Source organism: Seriola aureovittata, chromosome 1, assembly GCF_021018895.1.
Source record: "Seriola aureovittata isolate HTS-2021-v1 ecotype China chromosome 1, ASM2101889v1, whole genome shotgun sequence".
Taxonomy (NCBI): Eukaryota; Metazoa; Chordata; class Actinopteri; order Carangiformes; family Carangidae; genus Seriola; species Seriola aureovittata.
In genome coordinates, this window is record NC_079364.1 from 15,526,194 (window position 1) to 15,543,551 (window position 17,358).

Below are 17,358 nucleotides of genomic sequence, written 5' to 3' on the forward strand. Positions count from 1 at the left end.
GCAATACAATCATTTACGAACGTTATTTTAACACACTGTTTGCTGCAGTCAACACACATGTAAAAGATACTTTGCTACAACTGTTTTTTAAAAAGCCTATCATTACAAGCTCAGGTATCTTCTTAATCTTTCTTATGTCAATATCTTTCCCAAAGAAAAAAATCACTGAAACCTCTTGAAACAAGCTATTTAGGGAGAGACAGAGGAAATGTCCCAGACATCCTCCATCAGTTGTCAGAGTTGTCTGAACTAACATTGTGCAAAGCTCTCAAGTGTTCGTATGTCTGATGTGCAGTGTATACAGTACCTGAAAAACTTTCAAACAGTTTCTATGACATACCCCTACCACAAAATGGAGTGTAAGGTACAGTTGTTTATACATAGTGGGTTTGTGTGATGACAAACGTGTAATTCTGCTTTACACATCGAGCTCTCGACCCTTTGAGAACCAAAGTGCTATCAGTCATCCAAGTCATGCATCTTCACTTTACCAATCTCCTTTGTTATGAATATGTGAGCAGCTAATTTTCTCTTCTCATTTGTCTTTGTTTAATCAATATGGTCACTCAGTGCCAATTTTCAAGCTAAAAGTAAATGGCGGTAACTGGGAGCTCAGCATGCTTGGATTCAATCTAATGTGAGGTCCATTTTACTCATTCACCAGATCAGACTTCACAGCATCGACTATGAAGCTAAGTTCATTGCACAGTGTCTCGTGTCTGTAGGCCATGCGGATCTGGGCGACATTGGTCCGACGGATATCGTTTCCTTCAGGTCCATCTTTTAGATAGTTCACTCCTAAGAAGTGCATCTTTTCCTGTAAATAAACAATAAATTAAATTGTTGGGAGACAAATTGGACCAATGTTGATTAAACGTAATGGACATGTGGCTCTGCCTGTGGATTTGAAAGTGTCACTGTACCTGGTGAGACAGTCCACTTTGCAGCACACTGTTCCTGGCTATTTCACACACATCACAAGTGCTGAGCTTCCACAACTGAGCAGCTATGGCGTACTCCTCCATCAGTGGTTCCTAGAATCAGGGCACACAAACAAGAAATAAGAAATTATTTACACCGCAGAACTTACATATAGTACGATGATCATACAGTGATTCGGATATACTGCACAGCAGCCTAGAAGTCACTATATTTCCTGTATATTCCTGTATTAATTCTGTTTACCTTGGTGTAGTGGAACTGCATGGGATCATCTGTGGACAAGGAGACACACAGGCCTTTGTGCAGGAACTCTCTGAGAGGATTTTTGGAGTATTCCAGGAACAGACTGTTGTTGCTGAGTGGAGACATTGCGATTGGCACCTGGGCCAGGTAGTACAGGTACTGCAACACAGGGCTCTGAAGGAACAGGAAGTTTAAAACAATAAGTACTACAATAAATACTACTTTACACTCAGACAAAAACGTATTGTACACACACAGTACACAGAGAGGGATAAAGCTCTGCTGCTGTTTGATGTACATTTTACAAGCATGTTTTCTTCCATAATGAATTTTTCAGATATTTCAATGCTACTGCTCATACTGTGTAATACTAGGCCTATATATGCTACAATTTGTAGTCCTTTATCCACATTGTCCAGTCTTAGATACAGTGAGATACTGTTGGATCATTGCAATTGTAGTGAATAAGTTACACAAATAACAAGGAAATAAGAATCTCACTACCAGACTGGACAAAATGACCAAAATACTGTAGATCTTTGCAGTTTGGGTTGAACAGCATTATCAGGGAGTCACTGTGATAAATTATTATTTCTTTGGGATTCACTTTCTAGGCTCTGTTGTTGGAACATACTGTACATCCACTGGAAATTCAAAACATCCAATTTCCGCTCCCTCTCCTAGAGTTCTCAAATTTTCAGCTGTTCCACAAAAATAAACCACAACTATACAAGTGAGGAGTCTGCAGGACATTTTGGATACACAAGCTATAAAACTCAATCCATCAAACACTTCAAAACAGTCCAAAGGACGAAAAGTTAATTTGAGCGTTGATTATGTTGCCTTTCTGTCTAAAGTAAAGAGACATCGAAACAAATCAGACTAAAAAACAAAGAGGGAGTTATATAATAACAACAATGGCATAACAAATTTGTTTTATATTGTTGTCGCTCTGTACTCCACCCAAAACAATTGTTGGAAATAAAAATAGTCTAGCTCATTTAATGATTATTAAATTGAGTTAAGGGCGGTAACATAAGCAATTACAGAATACAGAATATCATAGTTGTAGTTATCAGTGGAGATTCTCAGTAACTACATTTTATTCAATTGCAGAGAGGACATGAACTCCTCCAGCTAAGACGAGTGTGAGGGTGGATTTGGACTTGGTGCGATGAGTGATGTAAAAGCAACACTATCTCTTTTTATCTTAATTTAGTAAGACAACCTTCAGGCATCTGGGAGCTCCTAGGTCTGTGTCCAGGAGTAGATACTGGTTTCTCCCTGGCTTGAGAAGGATTACTTTATGATCCTTGTAAATGGTTGGCCCTGTCAACAAATCTAAAGTACCTTCTTCAAGTTGAGTCCATGTGAGATGTTGTCAGTGGTGACGAAAGCAGAGACCAAATGAGTGATTGATCCAGCTTCTCCGCAGTGGGGACGGAACTGGAAAGTGCTCAGTCCACGCTCTCTACAGAGGACACACAAAGACATAAACACATCAATCAATTAGCAAATCGAAGATTGTGTAATTCTGTTCATCCTTGTATTAATTAATATATATCAGGTGCATTTTATATTGAGATGATGAAGTTGCTCTCATCAGCTATGATTGTTCGGTAGTTCAGTAATTGAAAGCTTTTTTCTGCCCAACGATTAATTAATTTCTCTTTCCTGAGAGCTCTAAGGCCGTAAGGAGCTATATTTGTCAAAAACACTCTCCTTTAATGAGGTGTGTATTCTGAAGAAGGAAGGAGGCATTAGCTCTTACTTTCTGAGGTTGTTGAGGACCATGATGTTTGCATACATGTGGAAGATGTAGTAGCTGTAGGGAGGGTTATTATCTGCAGTCCACTGTTCTGGCTTTGGGCTCCTGAAGGAGAACATGTGATCACTGTGTTTGGACTCATCGTCCACGCTGTCAAAGCCTGACACCTGAACACACAGAAAAAAATAAAAGCAGTCATTTACTATCATGATGGTTTATGAGGTCTGGCAGATGTATTTATGATGATATCACAAATATTAGTAATTAGTTCCATCAAAGTGATCATTCTTCCCCATTAATTGCTTCATTTCTTAACCCAAACTACTAACTAATAGCCTTGATTTTTTTCATTATATCCTCATATATACATACATACATACCAAATAAATTCCCACAAGGTAACACATTTAGAAATATTTAATCTGTGTTATACTACACTGTCAGTCATTATGTGTTTATACACCAGCCTCCGCTTATGGGTGTCAGTTATAGTTGTTGACAAATACAATACATCACCAACACTTCACATAACACTTCATTATAGTGTATGGTCAAACATTCATATACTACATATGAATACTAAATTTAAAGTTAATGTAAAGTGTTACCCTTCACAAATTCATTACAGTAAGGTAATTAGGTAGAAGAGTAATTAGGCATAAATTATAAACTTGAGGAAACTAATCCCTACTTTTGTCAACACCACTTAATAATTTAAAGGCATGATTTACAAGTTTATGCCCATAATTTATTAAACACTTTACTCCTAATACCTGAAAAAAAGTACAACATCTTACATATTTGAGGAAAACATGAAGTTCTTTGTGCTTCTGTGGGTTTACAGTGGCCTCAAACAGAGGAAGGAATATGTTCTCCAGCATCTTGGCAAAATTAGGTACCAGCTTCTTCAACTTGAAAATGTCACTGAAAAACATATATTTAGGGAATTTCCAGATTTCATATTTCAAGAAATTTCTTTGAAATTAGAAACTTGAATTTTTACCTAAGGCTGTGGCACTCACTATATTCTGGGCACTTGAATGATCCACCTCATGTTTGGAGAGTGCACTTTGTGATGAATGAACCACTTAGACAGACTGTCCCACTCCTCTGGAGAGCGTCCGTAGATGGACAGGCGCGGCTCTGCATGCTGATACTTACTCTCCTCCAGGTCATGGGCCACTTCCTATTAAAGGTGAGAAGGAGAGTGTGCAAAATTGTCTCTGCATCATTTCTGACTTCAAATGTAGGATTATGTGATATGATACCTTTATGATACGAGCAAAATAGTCTCCATTAATGAGGTTGTCTGTTTTCAGGAAGATTTCTCTGAGTTCACTGGCTCCCACTGGGTTATATTTTGAATTGAACTTATCAAACCGGTGGAAAGTTTGTCTCCCCTGTGAATAAAATGCATAAATTAAAAAGCATAATTGTGAACCCAGAATGGTTGGTCATGACAAAGTGCTACGGGTATTCACCTGTAAGATTAAGATTTTAGTAAGAGAGATTTTTTACATGAAATGTCTATGCATTTCTTCTTTGACAGTGACACAATAAGTTGTTTGCTGCCACATTCTGGCAAAATTAAGAGGGGTTAATAATTTTACTCACCATTTCTAAAAATCAACACACAGCACAACATTTTATGAAAACATAATGCTAACTCATAGTGACATTTTCTTCTGTTCTTACAGCATGTACATCCAGGGAGTCCACAGTAAGGTCATAGGGGTCCTTATTGAGGCTGTGGAAAACCTGCTTTAGAGTCATCTTTTGTCCAGCCTTTTCCAAAACCACATGGTCTGCATCAGTCTTATATGTTTTCTGGATGAAGGTCAGCAGGTGTTTCTGAGACATGCAGGCAGCTGCATGAATATGTGTGTCCACCTGAGAAAAAAGGGGCAATAAATTTAGTCTACTGGACACGCTGAGTGTTTTTAAATGCACATATGAATTTTTTTTTCTCTTTGTGACAGTATGCCCAGGCATCATATGTTTAAATGTTTTCTTTGTTTTCTTTCTTGATGCAACATTTAGGATACTTTATTGGAATGCACACACTTTACAACACCTGTAGATAGACTACTAACCTTCCTAACATTGTAGAAATCTCTGTGCGGCACACTTTTCAGTTCCTTTAGCTCAGCCATCTCATTCAACATCTCATGGAGGTAGAACTTCGAACTCAAGAAATTTAGTCGTCTGTGACAGTAGGTCTTCCTGAAAATTAGAGTGGCCCTCAGTTTATATACTCCACAACTCTGACAAGTGTCATTAAGTGCTACATAAGTAGAAAGAGCCAGTTTTGCAACCAGCATAGCTGCAGCGTCTTTTTGTTTCGGCAACTTACGTTGGTCCATCTGCAATCATTGCCAATACATGACTGAGGTCTATGGCAAAAGTCTCCAAGTCTGGGTAAGGAAGGTCATGGGGATTGTTTTCCCGCAGAGCCTCTGCATTGTCATACACATTCACTATTCCGTCCTTCATTTTCAGTTCATAGTTCAGGTTCTCAGGGATGTTCTCCATGCTGTAGGGATCATCCCTGTCTGATGGACATGGGCACATATCTGGAGGCCACAACATTGTTCTGTCACTGTCATATAAATCGGAATAAAACATCAGTTAGTGTAGCTTAAAACGCTTCGAACCTGGTAGAACTTCATCTTCCTCGCTCCATCTCATGCTCTCAGCTCTGCGGAGGAAATGGGCTGTGGTTCTGCAGAATCTATGATAGGCTAGCTTTGAGTATTTCTCACGAATAAGCAGGGCCTTAAACAGACTTCTGGCTGCCTGTTCATAGTCCTCCACAGTGATCTAAATGGGAAATCGACATGACACAAATTCTTAGGTAAAGTGTTGTCTTATCTAAGCTATTTGGTAATTGTATGAATATTTTCAGCTTTTTTTTTTTTTTTAAATCTGTGAACATGACAATAATCAGATGGCAACAATAAGCAAACATGCAACATGTTTAGCTGTGAAAGCATTGTATAATTTAACTAATCATGACCAGTTAATGCTACTGTTTATAGTACTTACTCCAGCACAGTAATCCCCACTTATTGTGACCCTCTGGTAATCAGGGCAGTTTTCTGGCACTGATGAACAGGTGGAGCTGGGGGACAAGAACGGTGTAACAGCTACTGACCGCGTCCAATCTGTATTCATTGGAATCTGCAGGGACATTGACTGGGAACGAATCATCTTCAAGCTTTTCTTCCTGCAAAATTAGTCATTATTATAAATGGAAATAACTACCCCGAATGTTCATTAAGGTTTTCTTATTTGTTTTAGGAATATTTGTGACATTGATCTGATCGTAGACAGTCAGAGGACTTTGTGATTTGGTGCCTAAGCCATAGCAGGACCTACCTCTTGGTAGTCTCCTCTGACTGTTGCTCTGCCAGCTCCTTAAGCAGTTCATGTTCCATTGCTTGCTGGAGGCCAATCGGGCAGTCCTCTGGCACGGTAAACATTGATAAGGCATCCTTGTTGTCTTCTTCCTTTAACGCAGATGCATATACTTTCTCTGCTAGCAGCTGAGTCTCCTCCTCTGCCTCACTCAGAGTTACCTTCGGGAACTGGCGAGGCATGTCTGCAAGATGGTAGAAGCTGCAATGAAATAGCTGGTGACAATAACATGTATTCATAGGATACAGGAAAGATGACCTGCCTCTTTCAACTGAACTTTACCACGCTGACTAGTTTGTGCTGTTTTGTAAACAAGCAGATCTACCTGTGTGAGGGTTTTGGTGCAAAACATTCAAGAGCTAACTGCTGTATAGTATCACCACCTGAAGAGCTCTGTGCGAATTGTTCATGTTGGCTCAAGTAACAGTGACATTTGTGGTGCCACAAATAAATCAGCACACAAGATTTTCAGGTAGTCAGTATGGATCCTACACAAACAGGAGATCATTACAGTCCATACTGATAAAATGGATGAAGCTATATAATTAAAGATTCATGACACTACTCACCCACTACTTTATAGTTTACTTACTTTATTTACCCTTAATACAATTAATGTCATTAATTCCAATTTAGCCCTTATCAACAGTATGTCATTGTGGAAACAGTCCATCTGTTTACAGTCATTCACCAGGATCACAGACCCATACAGGGCAGCACCTATGTCAAATAAAGAACTGTCTATTTCTGTGAGGAGATAACCTGAATGAACTGATAGTGTCTTGTTGATATCCTCAGTGATACAGGGTGCAGTTCATTGGAGTGCTGAAGCAACAACAGAGAAAGGCCACGCTATGTGGTGTCATGTAAGCCAATTTTCCGCTCTGCCAGGGTGCTTCCAGGAAGCTTATCATTCCGGACACACAACACTATCCTGACAACAGCTGTGTGCATCAGCGCTGCTGTGGAGCTTAATGGCACCACATGTACACTGTGAAAAGGGAGAGGATCATAAAGCTGTATTGATCTGGAAATGATGGCCTTATGAATTATTAACCGTCTGATCATTATACACCCAGAACTTCTATGAAACAAATACTTTCTTTTTTCTCGCTTTTCATAGTCAGTTGCAAACACACAGAATGTTTAGATGTTTGTCAATTTGTTCTGCCCATTGATTTTGTTTGTTTTTTCCTATTATTTATTCATTTATTTTGCAGAGCAAGGACAAGCAGCTGGTGGAACACAAAATCAGCAAATTAAATTATTTAAAATACATTCATACAGTAAAAATAAAACAAAAAAGTAAAGTTAAAAATGTACAAAGTAAAGTAAAATTAAATTAAATGTGAGGACTACATAGAAGTGAATTATGCATTCAGTATCCTAATTGAAGGGGAACTAGTTGCAAATTGCCTAATAATTCCTTGAGAAATAAATATATATATATACATATACATATATATATAACACAATTACTTGACACCACGGCTGAAATTTGGAGGATCCTGACATCAAAGTTACCGGTTTACTTATTCTGGTTTATCAACTGCAGCGGTTTCAAGTCATAGATATGAGGATAGTTAGGTGTAGTTTTGAACCAACCCACTTGCTAGCCAGTTAGGTTAAACTTACGCAGTTACCATTACGCTAAAATCATAATTTTATTGTTGCTAGCTACTAACCTCGCCTGTCCTTTCCACCACCTTTAATCATCCTGCCCGAGCTGCTTCCGCTTCATCAAGTACTAGGTTTGTATAAAATCTTAATTTTTGAGACTGTATTTAGCAGAAGAAAGAAGCCACTCTCGTAGCCTTAGTCGTTATTACACTAAGTTGTTATAAATTTCTGTTTTCCCTGACTTTCCTTGTACATCTCTGCTTTTATCAGTCCTAGGCTGTTGCCATGACAATAAATGCCGAGAATGTGTCGTCATGAACGACTTTTAAAAAGTGTTGTGAACATTTTTTGTAAATTTAAAAAAAATGACAGGTGTTAGGGTAAGAAAAAATCAAGTCAGAATTACTTTCAGAAAATGTTCTTAAGGTTTTTCAGACTAGAACACCATCGATTAGCTGAATGATAGAGGACAGAAAATTAAAAGACAACTATGTTGAAAATCAAATGATCATTTTTAGGTAAAATAGTAAAACATTTAATGGTTCCAGCTTCTCAAATGTTAGAATTTGATGTTTTTCTTTTTTATACTTGGCAGTAAACTACTGAGTTTTGGACTGTTGGCCAAATTAAAGACATTTGAAGACATCAATGTGGAGGCAGGAAAATTATAACAGGCATTTTTCACTATTTTCTGACATTTTGTGGACAATACAAATGCTGTCTTTAGTTTTGAGTGTCTGAGAGGCCGCGCCTCAGACCCTTCTCTGTTGACCTCTATGTGCCTTGAATTATAGCAGATGTGCAGTGATCCAGAGAATAACCTATAGTGTTACTTGAGTTTATAGCCATTTTGTATTACAGTTATACAGTATGCCTCTCATCAGTTCTGCGCTTACCTTCAGTGCCACTCATAGCCATATCTGGGGGTGCTGTCCTCTCAAGTCCTAGTCAGTGAAGCCCAGTGGTACCTTAATGGATTCTGTCTGCATCTATCTGGGTCATACTCAGTCAATCTATGAGTCTATGGTGGCACACAACCTCAGTTTTGTTTTCCTGACTGCCCATCTCTCTCTATTTTAAGGCGCCAGGCATCATGTTGACAGAGCCACTAATCCTGAGAATATGTCAAAACTGGCTGTCAACAAAGAGAGGGCCTCACTCAGAGGAGACAGAGCCTGCTGCTCTATTTTTCTCTCTCTCTATCTCGTCCTGTGTCTCTCAGACACACACATACTTAGACACAAACACACAAGCACTCTGTTGCTCACTCTTGCACTTACTTACTGTGCAGTGTGCGCACATAGAGATGAAGAGAAGAAACGAGACTACGCGCTATTTCTCTGACAAAGAGGTATCACATCCAGGGAGTCGGCGCTGCTGCGATAATTTTCTAAAATACTTAAGGCAGGCAGTCTGAAAACAATCAGGACATTTCCCCATTTATCACTGTTCTCTCGCTTATTAGCACTGTATTTATCTGGGCTCTGATCTTGGTTTAGTCCCTGGACATCTGAAAATACATAATACTGCTGTGGGGTTCTGACAAAGTCATTCTTTAAACAAATAACTGCCCTCAGAAGACATTAGGCTTTACACTCTCAGATTGCAACTGAGATTTGTGTGATACCAAAGACAACTGACCCCATCTCACATTTGATATCTGTATATGATGCAGAGCTGCATAATGTGTTCGTACTCTCTGTCACTACCCAGCTATTTATAACCAAGTGACCAGACCAATCCTTTATGTCAGTAGTGAAAAGACTCCTTTAGTAGTCAGTATGATAAAATAATCTTAATCACATAATCACTCTTATCACTTCACTTATGGTTTCTGCTAATGTTAACCAGCATATAATAAACAATGGCCACGCTTAGCCCGTTCCCACCATGACCTGGACTCTGATAAGTAGCAGAATATGGATGGCCTAGATCAGAATCTGTGACAAATTTTATAGTGCATCACTTGCCCCTGATTTCCCAGGGAATTCATGAATTTATTGACTATGAATGAAATAAAATGTATCATTTTTATTTTCAAATCTAAAACAGTCTCAGAGCTTCAACAATTCAGCTCAACAACAGTGTGTTATATCTGCTTGTGATGCACAGGCGATCAGGTTCCTTGAAGTATAACAACAATATGGCAGACAGTCAACAGATACAGCACATGCTGCATCTCTGCAAGCTTGAATTAGCCAGGAGAGGGTACTACTCATTCATTGTTTAATTTCTTGTAACACATGTGGCTGTCAATGCACAATGATGTTTATTTCCTTTAGACTTGCAGTTTTCACATTTAAGGAATGGATCCTTTAATAATTTTATCAATCCACAATATTTGTAATGTGATAATATTTCAGAAAAAATACAACAAGGGGCTTGGTCATTCCCATCCCACCACTGCAGAGTGATCAATCAATCAATCAATCAATCAATCAATCAATCAATCAATCAATCAATCAATCAATCAATCAATCAATCCTTAAATAATAAAAATGCCTTTCAGTCTATAGTGGGGACTATCCAACTCAGCACCCTAATAAGGCAGGAGATAAAGTATTTTATTCAGTGTTATTGATCAACCTGTCTGGTATAGGAAGCATCCGATCTGACTGAGAAACAGTGTTACGGTGTAGCTTTGCAGAAAACCTTATTAGACACTAATGTGGGGTGTATCTTAATGGTGCTCACTCTGGACTGTGCTAATGTGGGTTGGTGCGCCCTTGTGTTTGTCTGCTTAAATGTACTGTAAATGTGGAAATGTGGAGTTGACCATATATCATCTCCACACTTGCTCTGAGGAATAAGGATCATCATTCTTTATTTTCCATTCACTGTGTAAATCCCATAGGAGGCTTCCGGAGGTCATTACTGGACCACTCATAGCCCCATCTCGACCCAGCTTGCTATACTTAGCTGGCTTTATCTTGTCTTTTTTGTATTTCTCAGACACCTCACTACCATTATTGGCTGAGCCACCAACTCGGCTCTTGTCAAAGTCCTATCTAAGAGAGGTGAACCACACAAGAGAACGCCATTTACCACATTACAGAGATAGATATAATGAGAGAGGGAATGTAGAGAAGCTCACTCTTTCCCAAGCAAGGACTTGACTGCTGCTTTAAAAGAGGCGTGTCGCCTCTTCTCATCTTTCTCAGTGGCCAGGGCCTGGAGAAGAATGAAGAACAGCAAAGGAAGTGCACTAACCATGCACACAAAGCAGCATCCCTTACGGCTATTCTGAAATACTTGTCACATTTCCATTTGTAGTTTTTTTTTATAGCACTGATGAATAGGTTTGGATATCAATAAACAGTTATCAGTTAAAAATTCTCACATACTGTAGAAAATAAATATAACTAAAAATCAAAAAAGGAGATTTTGAAGGCATAGAAAGATACATCAAGTTTGCCTTCCATTGTCAATTATCAATGGTCATCACTGGTCCTAGACTAATATGTCAAATAAGTCCACTCACCTTGTCAGGCTCTGCTGTCTCTGAGGTGTGTATAAACTGTGCAAGTTGCCTCAGAGAAACACCTAAGTCATGCTGTGCTTTTGTTGTGGCTAGAGTATATGATATCTCATTCTCCACCCTGCAGTGCACATCACTCCATCCTTAACTCTTTCATTGCTGAAGCTTTGTACAAAGACAAGTACAAAGAGCTGAACAAAGGCTGAAGTCAGCCTTTGTGGTGCTTTAACTGTGGTGCTGTTAACTAACTACTTTTTCAGTACAAAGTGATATGTTGGGAATTATGTTCAAAATAGGGGAGTATGTAAAATATCAATGTTTTCCCCGTTTACTCTCTTCTTACTTAGAGACAAATTATATCCTCTTGTGGATGTAGTCATTCATTGTTATTGCTCGTTTGCAGGACATTTTGCTGAGATCAGACCAGCAAGTATTAACAGCAATATAAGGTGCCCTTTTGATTAGATAAACACTGAATGTACATGACTGACAGACTTATTTGTGACAAAGCTTAAAAACCCTGCTCTCACTTCTGTCTCTTTCATTACAGGTCCTCAACTACGACACAGTACGCTGACCCAGACATACTTGATCGGTGTACATCATGGCAAGAGTAAGTGTCTGTATTAGCGCATGTATTCTGTGTATGTTGCAAAGAAACAGAAAACTCTAACCTGTCTGTACTACTGGTAACATCTATCTGTGGGTAGGCTTTCACAGCCAGATCTAAGCACTGTCACTCATACCTTTTCAGAATGAGTCGTGTAGTGCAGCATGTGTGAAGTCTTCACTCAGCCTTAGAAGAGGACCCAGATTTACTGCTGTGGTCATAAACAGCAGGGGCCCATAGTCCCTGATTTAGCCCGTGTTTGAGATTATGAGGCTAATCCTCTCAACTCAGGTTATCAGGGTACTTTTAGAGTTGGCTTTAGAGGACTGACTTTTTGCCCTGGGACTGTATCATTTTGATTGACAGCAGAAATGGTAGACTGATTAATCCCCTCCTCTCTTCTCCTCTCCTCTGTAATGTTGTAATAACTAAACAGTCTGTCAATGACAGTGCCACATTGTAAGTAGGTGATCTTATTAAATAAGAGTTCCTGATGGTTGTTTTCCAGTGACTCCAGACAGTCTTTTTTCAATCAATAACATTTTGGACAATAAAGTTGAAATGGTGAGTTATCTAAGCAACATTCTGCTGGAAGAAAAAAAATAATACTGTCAGTAGGTGTGAACACAGCAGCAGAAAAAATAAGACTTGGGGCTTAGCATACAGTAAGTCCTTGAAACTGGGTATTATTTTTTACCAGTTGACCTACACTGATAAGTTTCTTGATGCTATTATCACGTCACGGCCATCATGGCTTACTGAAGAAGAGACTGTACTTCTTTTTTTTACCATAAGGGTTGTGTAGAAACTAAATTCCCATTCAAAATGTAGGTTAAAAGGAAAGCTGATCAGCCACTAGATGGCACATTTGCTTTGTTTTAGGTTCTTGACAGTATTTGTCAATGGCCTCATGTCATTCAGTCACTTGTGGAGCAGGTATTGTCTAATTCACAAGTGGTAGTTGTTCTGATTTCATTTAGCAGTAGGTTATTTTTCAGGACTAGATTTAAAATACAAAAATAAAAACTGAAACCCCAAAAATAAACATCTTTTTTTTAAGTGATTAAAGTGACATTGTATGCTATTTTAATTTAAATCAAATTTTATTAAATTATAAATCCCTCAATGCAAAATAACTGGTTTCAAGCAAACAGTAGTAAAGCAAGAGCAGGGGCATGCAGCTTTTATATGTCTCATGCACATGATTTATTTTACTTTATTAAGATGAAAGTAAACTTAAAACTACTCATTATTTATGATATCTTTTTTTGGAAGATGTCACAGTTCTATATGCTTTGCTGAGTGAAACAATATAATTCAAGGGATAATCACAGTTCTCACCTCATCATTGTTCCCACTTACTAATAAAAAAACTTTATTTGAAGTCAGCTGTCTGATGAATAATACCAAGAACTTCCAAAAAACACTATTCTGGAGTTTTACCCATCCAGTCTCACTAGATGGCAGGAGAAAACATACAATTAGAGTTTCGACCCTCACTTTGTTTCTACTTAACCTGCTCACAATGAAATCAAATTCAAACAAAAGCAGAAACCGTCTGCATTCAATATTTCTAATTACTAATTATCACAGTAGATATGAAGTGATAGGCTGATAGCCTTGCTTGTGGCAAAGAATATCTTTCTCTAAGGATCCCCTTAGTTCGTCTTTATATCATTCAGTAAATTTTTAATCTATTGTCATAAAACTGTATACGTGATACAATGTATACTGCACCGTGAATTTTTTTAGAGTAGAGAATGAGCAAAGCCAGAGGATAAGATGCCATGTTCTCACCTTCTGGGCTATTCTTTGTGGGTTCTCATGGTCCATCACTGTGTAGTGTTCATCCCACCTTTTTCCCCACTACAACATTTCCAAATGGCAAACGCACATGTAGACAGTTGAACCCTTTGCTTTCTGGTACTGCTCTGAGTAAAAGCAGATAGCCAAAAGAGAAATCTGTAATATACTGTATATGTCTTAGGTGGTGTAGTCTGAACTCCCTGAAAATGTCAAACAAGGGGTGATAATGTGTCAAGTAAATAGGCTCTGGCCTTTCAGTGCCGTTCAGTCTTGGGGGCTGTTTGAATGTTTGAATGTGAAGGTCAGTGCTTTGTTGGAACAGTTTTTGTGATGCTCTCACAGGAATGTTGGACCGGAACCCCCTGCATCGGTCTTCTCATGTCCCAATCATCTACCATTGAACACAGATGGAACTAAAGCCTCAGCCTCCTCTGATGGCTTTAGGGCTGCTCTGTGGTGTGGGGTGAGCCAACAAATATGAGCTGAACCAAGCAGGAATGTGCCTGGCACCCTGTCTGCCCCCTTTTTTTTTTTTTTTTTGAAGGGAAGGGGGGCATCATAACTAGGGGAATGTAGTGAGAGGAGGGGAGGCTCTAATGAGACCCTGTAATCACTTAACAGAGACCAGGTGCTCTGTGTCTGTGTAGCTGTGCACCCTAGACAATAGACTGCCACTTTCAGTTTACAAGATCCAGGAGAAAAGGGGGTCTGGACAAGATCTAGATTTTGTATGCAAAATGTTTATTGAATGACATTGTTATTGCTTTGACACAAATAAAATAGAACATATTTACAAATATATAATATACCTATAAAACAGATATCCTTTAACCACAGTTTGCAAAAGAATAATGACAAATAGCTACAATGCCCATATATATTTCTTCCTGTACAAAAATAGTTCTATCTGCATAAGTACTTAAATGTAACCTCTATATAATATTTAAATAAAAGAATTTCTTATATACATATACCTGCAATAAAAACAAATATAGATTGCACATGTTTTGTACAAACAATGACAATTTCAAGTATATTTCAATCCATTGTGGACTGGTACATATCTCACAGAATCAAAAAAGGCATTTTCCCTTATACAGTGTCCAAAACTTTATATAAACTGAGAGCTTCAGAGCACTGTAGCCTATCTTCCCGTTTGGCATTGTGATGAAGATGTCTTTTCCTGATGATTCATTTGACTTAAAGTCCAAATGGAAAAGTGCAGACAAGTACTGACAGTTTGACAGTTTGGAACATGTTGGTATAATCCTTAGAGGATAGCACTTATCAAAGTCCTGGCCTTGAGGAATAAGTGTATAAAGTCCCAGAATGTTTGAAGAGAGTTCCCTCTTTAAGCCAGAGGATGTGTGCACTTTGCCAGGTATTAGCACTCTTCCTTTCCCTCTGCCAAGCAGAGAGCAGCACCTGTAGTTTTCTCCACGCTGTGCCATCCAGTGTCTGTAAGCTAGCTGCAGTTGTTTGCACGCTCTACATCTCTGAGCTGCAAGTCTCAGCCTCTAGAGAAACTCAGTGCAGCCAGTCTTGCTCTGACTCAGTCCTCATGCCTGGAAAAAATGTGCTGGAGAATACTTGGCAGGAGTCTGAGGCATTTGGAGAATTTTAGAGCAGAGCAGAGAGGACACTAACTCTCAGCTACTCTCTTGCTTTTGTTCTCAACTCCTTGTTCAAGTCCGTCTGAGGAGAGCCTCAAGCTTGTGAACTTGTGAGTCAGTTATTCTCCAATTGGGTCTCAGCCTGTCCTGCTCCAGCCTCAGTGTGAGCATGTGTGCCGGGACAGATCGACGCCTCCGGCCGTATCCTTGCGGGCTGATCTTGTCAACAGGGGCACTCCCAATCTTCAACCTGTTATTGAGCTGGTGCAGGCGGTGTGCCAGGTCGTGCACCGTGCAGGTGCCCAGTGAACAACCTTGTCTTCTTGACGGGTTGGAGGAGTTTTTCGACCTCTTGGTTCGGATATTGATGTCAGTGCTGGAGACCAGAGGAAGAGAGGACATTAATCTTTGCTGTTCATTTGTGATTTCTAAATGTCTGGGAGTTTAAATAATGTATTCCCTTTCTATGACAAGCAAAACACACTTAAATCACAAAAAATTATAGGATAACCAAATGGAGACAGTTTGTAGCTTTTCAGGATTGCATGGTTAATGTCTTACCTGGAATGTGGCAGCAGGGTATCCCTGATATCCTCTGGTCTGACAAAGTGCTCAGACTCTGCTGTGTTCTCTACTGATACACTGTCAAGATCCCGTCTCAATCTGCTCCTTAGCCATATGCTTAGCCTGGGAGAGGAGAAAAAAGTCCATTAGTCTTAGATCTTAGGTAGATAATTCAACAGACAGGTAACTGCTGTCACAGATGAAAACATTTTGATTATTGAATGAATGGCTCACCTTTTTTTCAACTCTGGATTCACTTCAAGTTCCACACAGTGTGCTACTGTCGCCAGCAGGCAGCAATAGAGGAAGGACTGGAAGATGAATTTCATTTTGAATCCTGTGGAGAGAAAATACAGTTTTTCTTAGTTATTTATTTATTCTAGAAATTAATATTTAACTGCATGAATTTCCTACAGTCGCTTTATGCATGTAAAACCCCCTGATACAGTAGTCCCTTAAGTGCCACATTGGTGCTTGCTTACACAAGAGTCCAAAAGCCAAGTTATTTGCACTTATCATTCATTTATTTAAAAAGTTAAGCTAAGGTCAGATTTTGCCTGGTTAAGTAAACCTACAACTATGCTTTGGGCCCCTGGCCAGTAACATGAAGGACACAGTCTACCAATGAGGGGTTCAAAATAGGCTCCGCTCAAAAGTCAAACAAAAACTAAAATGCCATTCAACTGGCTTAAACACATCAAAACTTAGCTCAATTAACTGCAACTAGTAAACAATATATGATGTACTGCCTCCGTCAGATGCTTTACACCTTGAAGGCAATTCCACAGACGCACACATTAAGAGCTGAACTGCTTATATAACCAGACAGATAACCTGTCCTTGTCTCTACACTTGTGCCCTGACCTCAAAAAAGCAAGGATAAAGCCATCAGCTGGGAGAAGAGCAAATCACAGCAAGAAAGTGCACATACCTGTAATTCTCTGATAATTCAGTTGGATGAGAAAGCTTCTTGTAGAATCAGCTATAAAAGAGTACTCCACTGGTTTCTTGAAATTGCCACTAGTTCTGTAAGGCAGCTGTGTCACTCTGCTAATAGCTCTACACACCAGGCTGTGAGCCTTTATACAGGAGGTGGGAGGGGCTCACGGACTGACACACAGTCTCTCATCCTTTTCCCCCACCCCATCCACTACATTACTGCTGTACTGCTGTACTCAACACAGTTTTTCACAACTCTGTATAAATTATGCCCCAAACAAAGTTTCAAAATTCTCATAAAATCTACTTTGTTTTATTTCAGGGTGTGTTTTTAATGGCACTAAATAAATGGTCATCA

The 17,358-nt window shown here is 39.1% G+C and overlaps 2 protein-coding genes across 2 annotated transcripts; both read right to left on the reverse strand.

Annotated features, from left to right (window-relative positions):
* Positions 1-118: 118 nt before the first annotated feature.
* Positions 119-6,552, reverse strand: ampd3a (adenosine monophosphate deaminase 3a). The gene is made up of 14 exons (XM_056374733.1): positions 6,332-6,552; positions 5,999-6,179; positions 5,608-5,773; positions 5,307-5,526; positions 5,047-5,176; positions 4,649-4,843; positions 4,222-4,353; positions 3,976-4,139; positions 3,751-3,877; positions 2,957-3,120; positions 2,536-2,656; positions 1,186-1,359; positions 924-1,034; positions 119-817 (listed from the first exon to the last, which is right to left on the reverse strand). Exons 1-14 carry the CDS (start codon positions 6,550-6,552, stop codon positions 650-652), a joined length of 2,274 nt encoding a protein of 757 aa, XP_056230708.1. The 3' UTR covers positions 119-649.
* Positions 6,553-14,604: 8,052 nt separating this feature from the next.
* On the reverse strand, positions 14,605-17,145 carry adma (adrenomedullin a). Its single transcript, XM_056375795.1, has 4 exons — positions 16,993-17,145; positions 16,296-16,398; positions 16,059-16,184; positions 14,605-15,873 (listed from the first exon to the last, which is right to left on the reverse strand). Exons 2-4 carry the CDS (start codon positions 16,388-16,390, stop codon positions 15,570-15,572), a joined length of 525 nt encoding a protein of 174 aa, XP_056231770.1. The 5' UTR covers positions 16,391-16,398; positions 16,993-17,145; the 3' UTR covers positions 14,605-15,569.
* Positions 17,146-17,358: the final 213 nt, after the last annotated feature.

What these genes read in the sequence shown, in the direction of transcription:
- ampd3a (XM_056374733.1), bottom strand. Translation starts at nt 6,552, where the DNA reads ATGCCTCGCCAGTTCCCGAAGGTAACTCTGAGTGAGGCAGAGGAGGAG. An exon ending in TCAGAGGAGACTACCAAGAG is followed by an intron (nt 6,180 to 6,331) that starts GTAGGTCCTGCT and finishes CTAATTTTGCAG; the next exon opens with GAAGAAAAGCTTGAAGATGA. An exon ending in AAAGTGGACTGTCTCACCAG is followed by an intron (nt 818 to 923) that starts GTACAGTGACAC and finishes GTTTATTTACAG; the next exon opens with GAAAAGATGCACTTCTTAGG.
- adma (XM_056375795.1), bottom strand. Translation starts at nt 16,390, where the DNA reads ATGAAATTCATCTTCCAGTCCTTCCTCTATTGCTGCCTGCTGGCGACA. An exon ending in AATCCAGAGTTGAAAAAAAG is followed by an intron (nt 16,185 to 16,295) that starts GTGAGCCATTCA and finishes CTCCTCTCCCAG; the next exon opens with GCTAAGCATATGGCTAAGGA. An exon ending in ACCCTGCTGCCACATTCCAG is followed by an intron (nt 15,874 to 16,058) that starts GTAAGACATTAA and finishes TCTGGTCTCCAG; the next exon opens with CACTGACATCAATATCCGAA.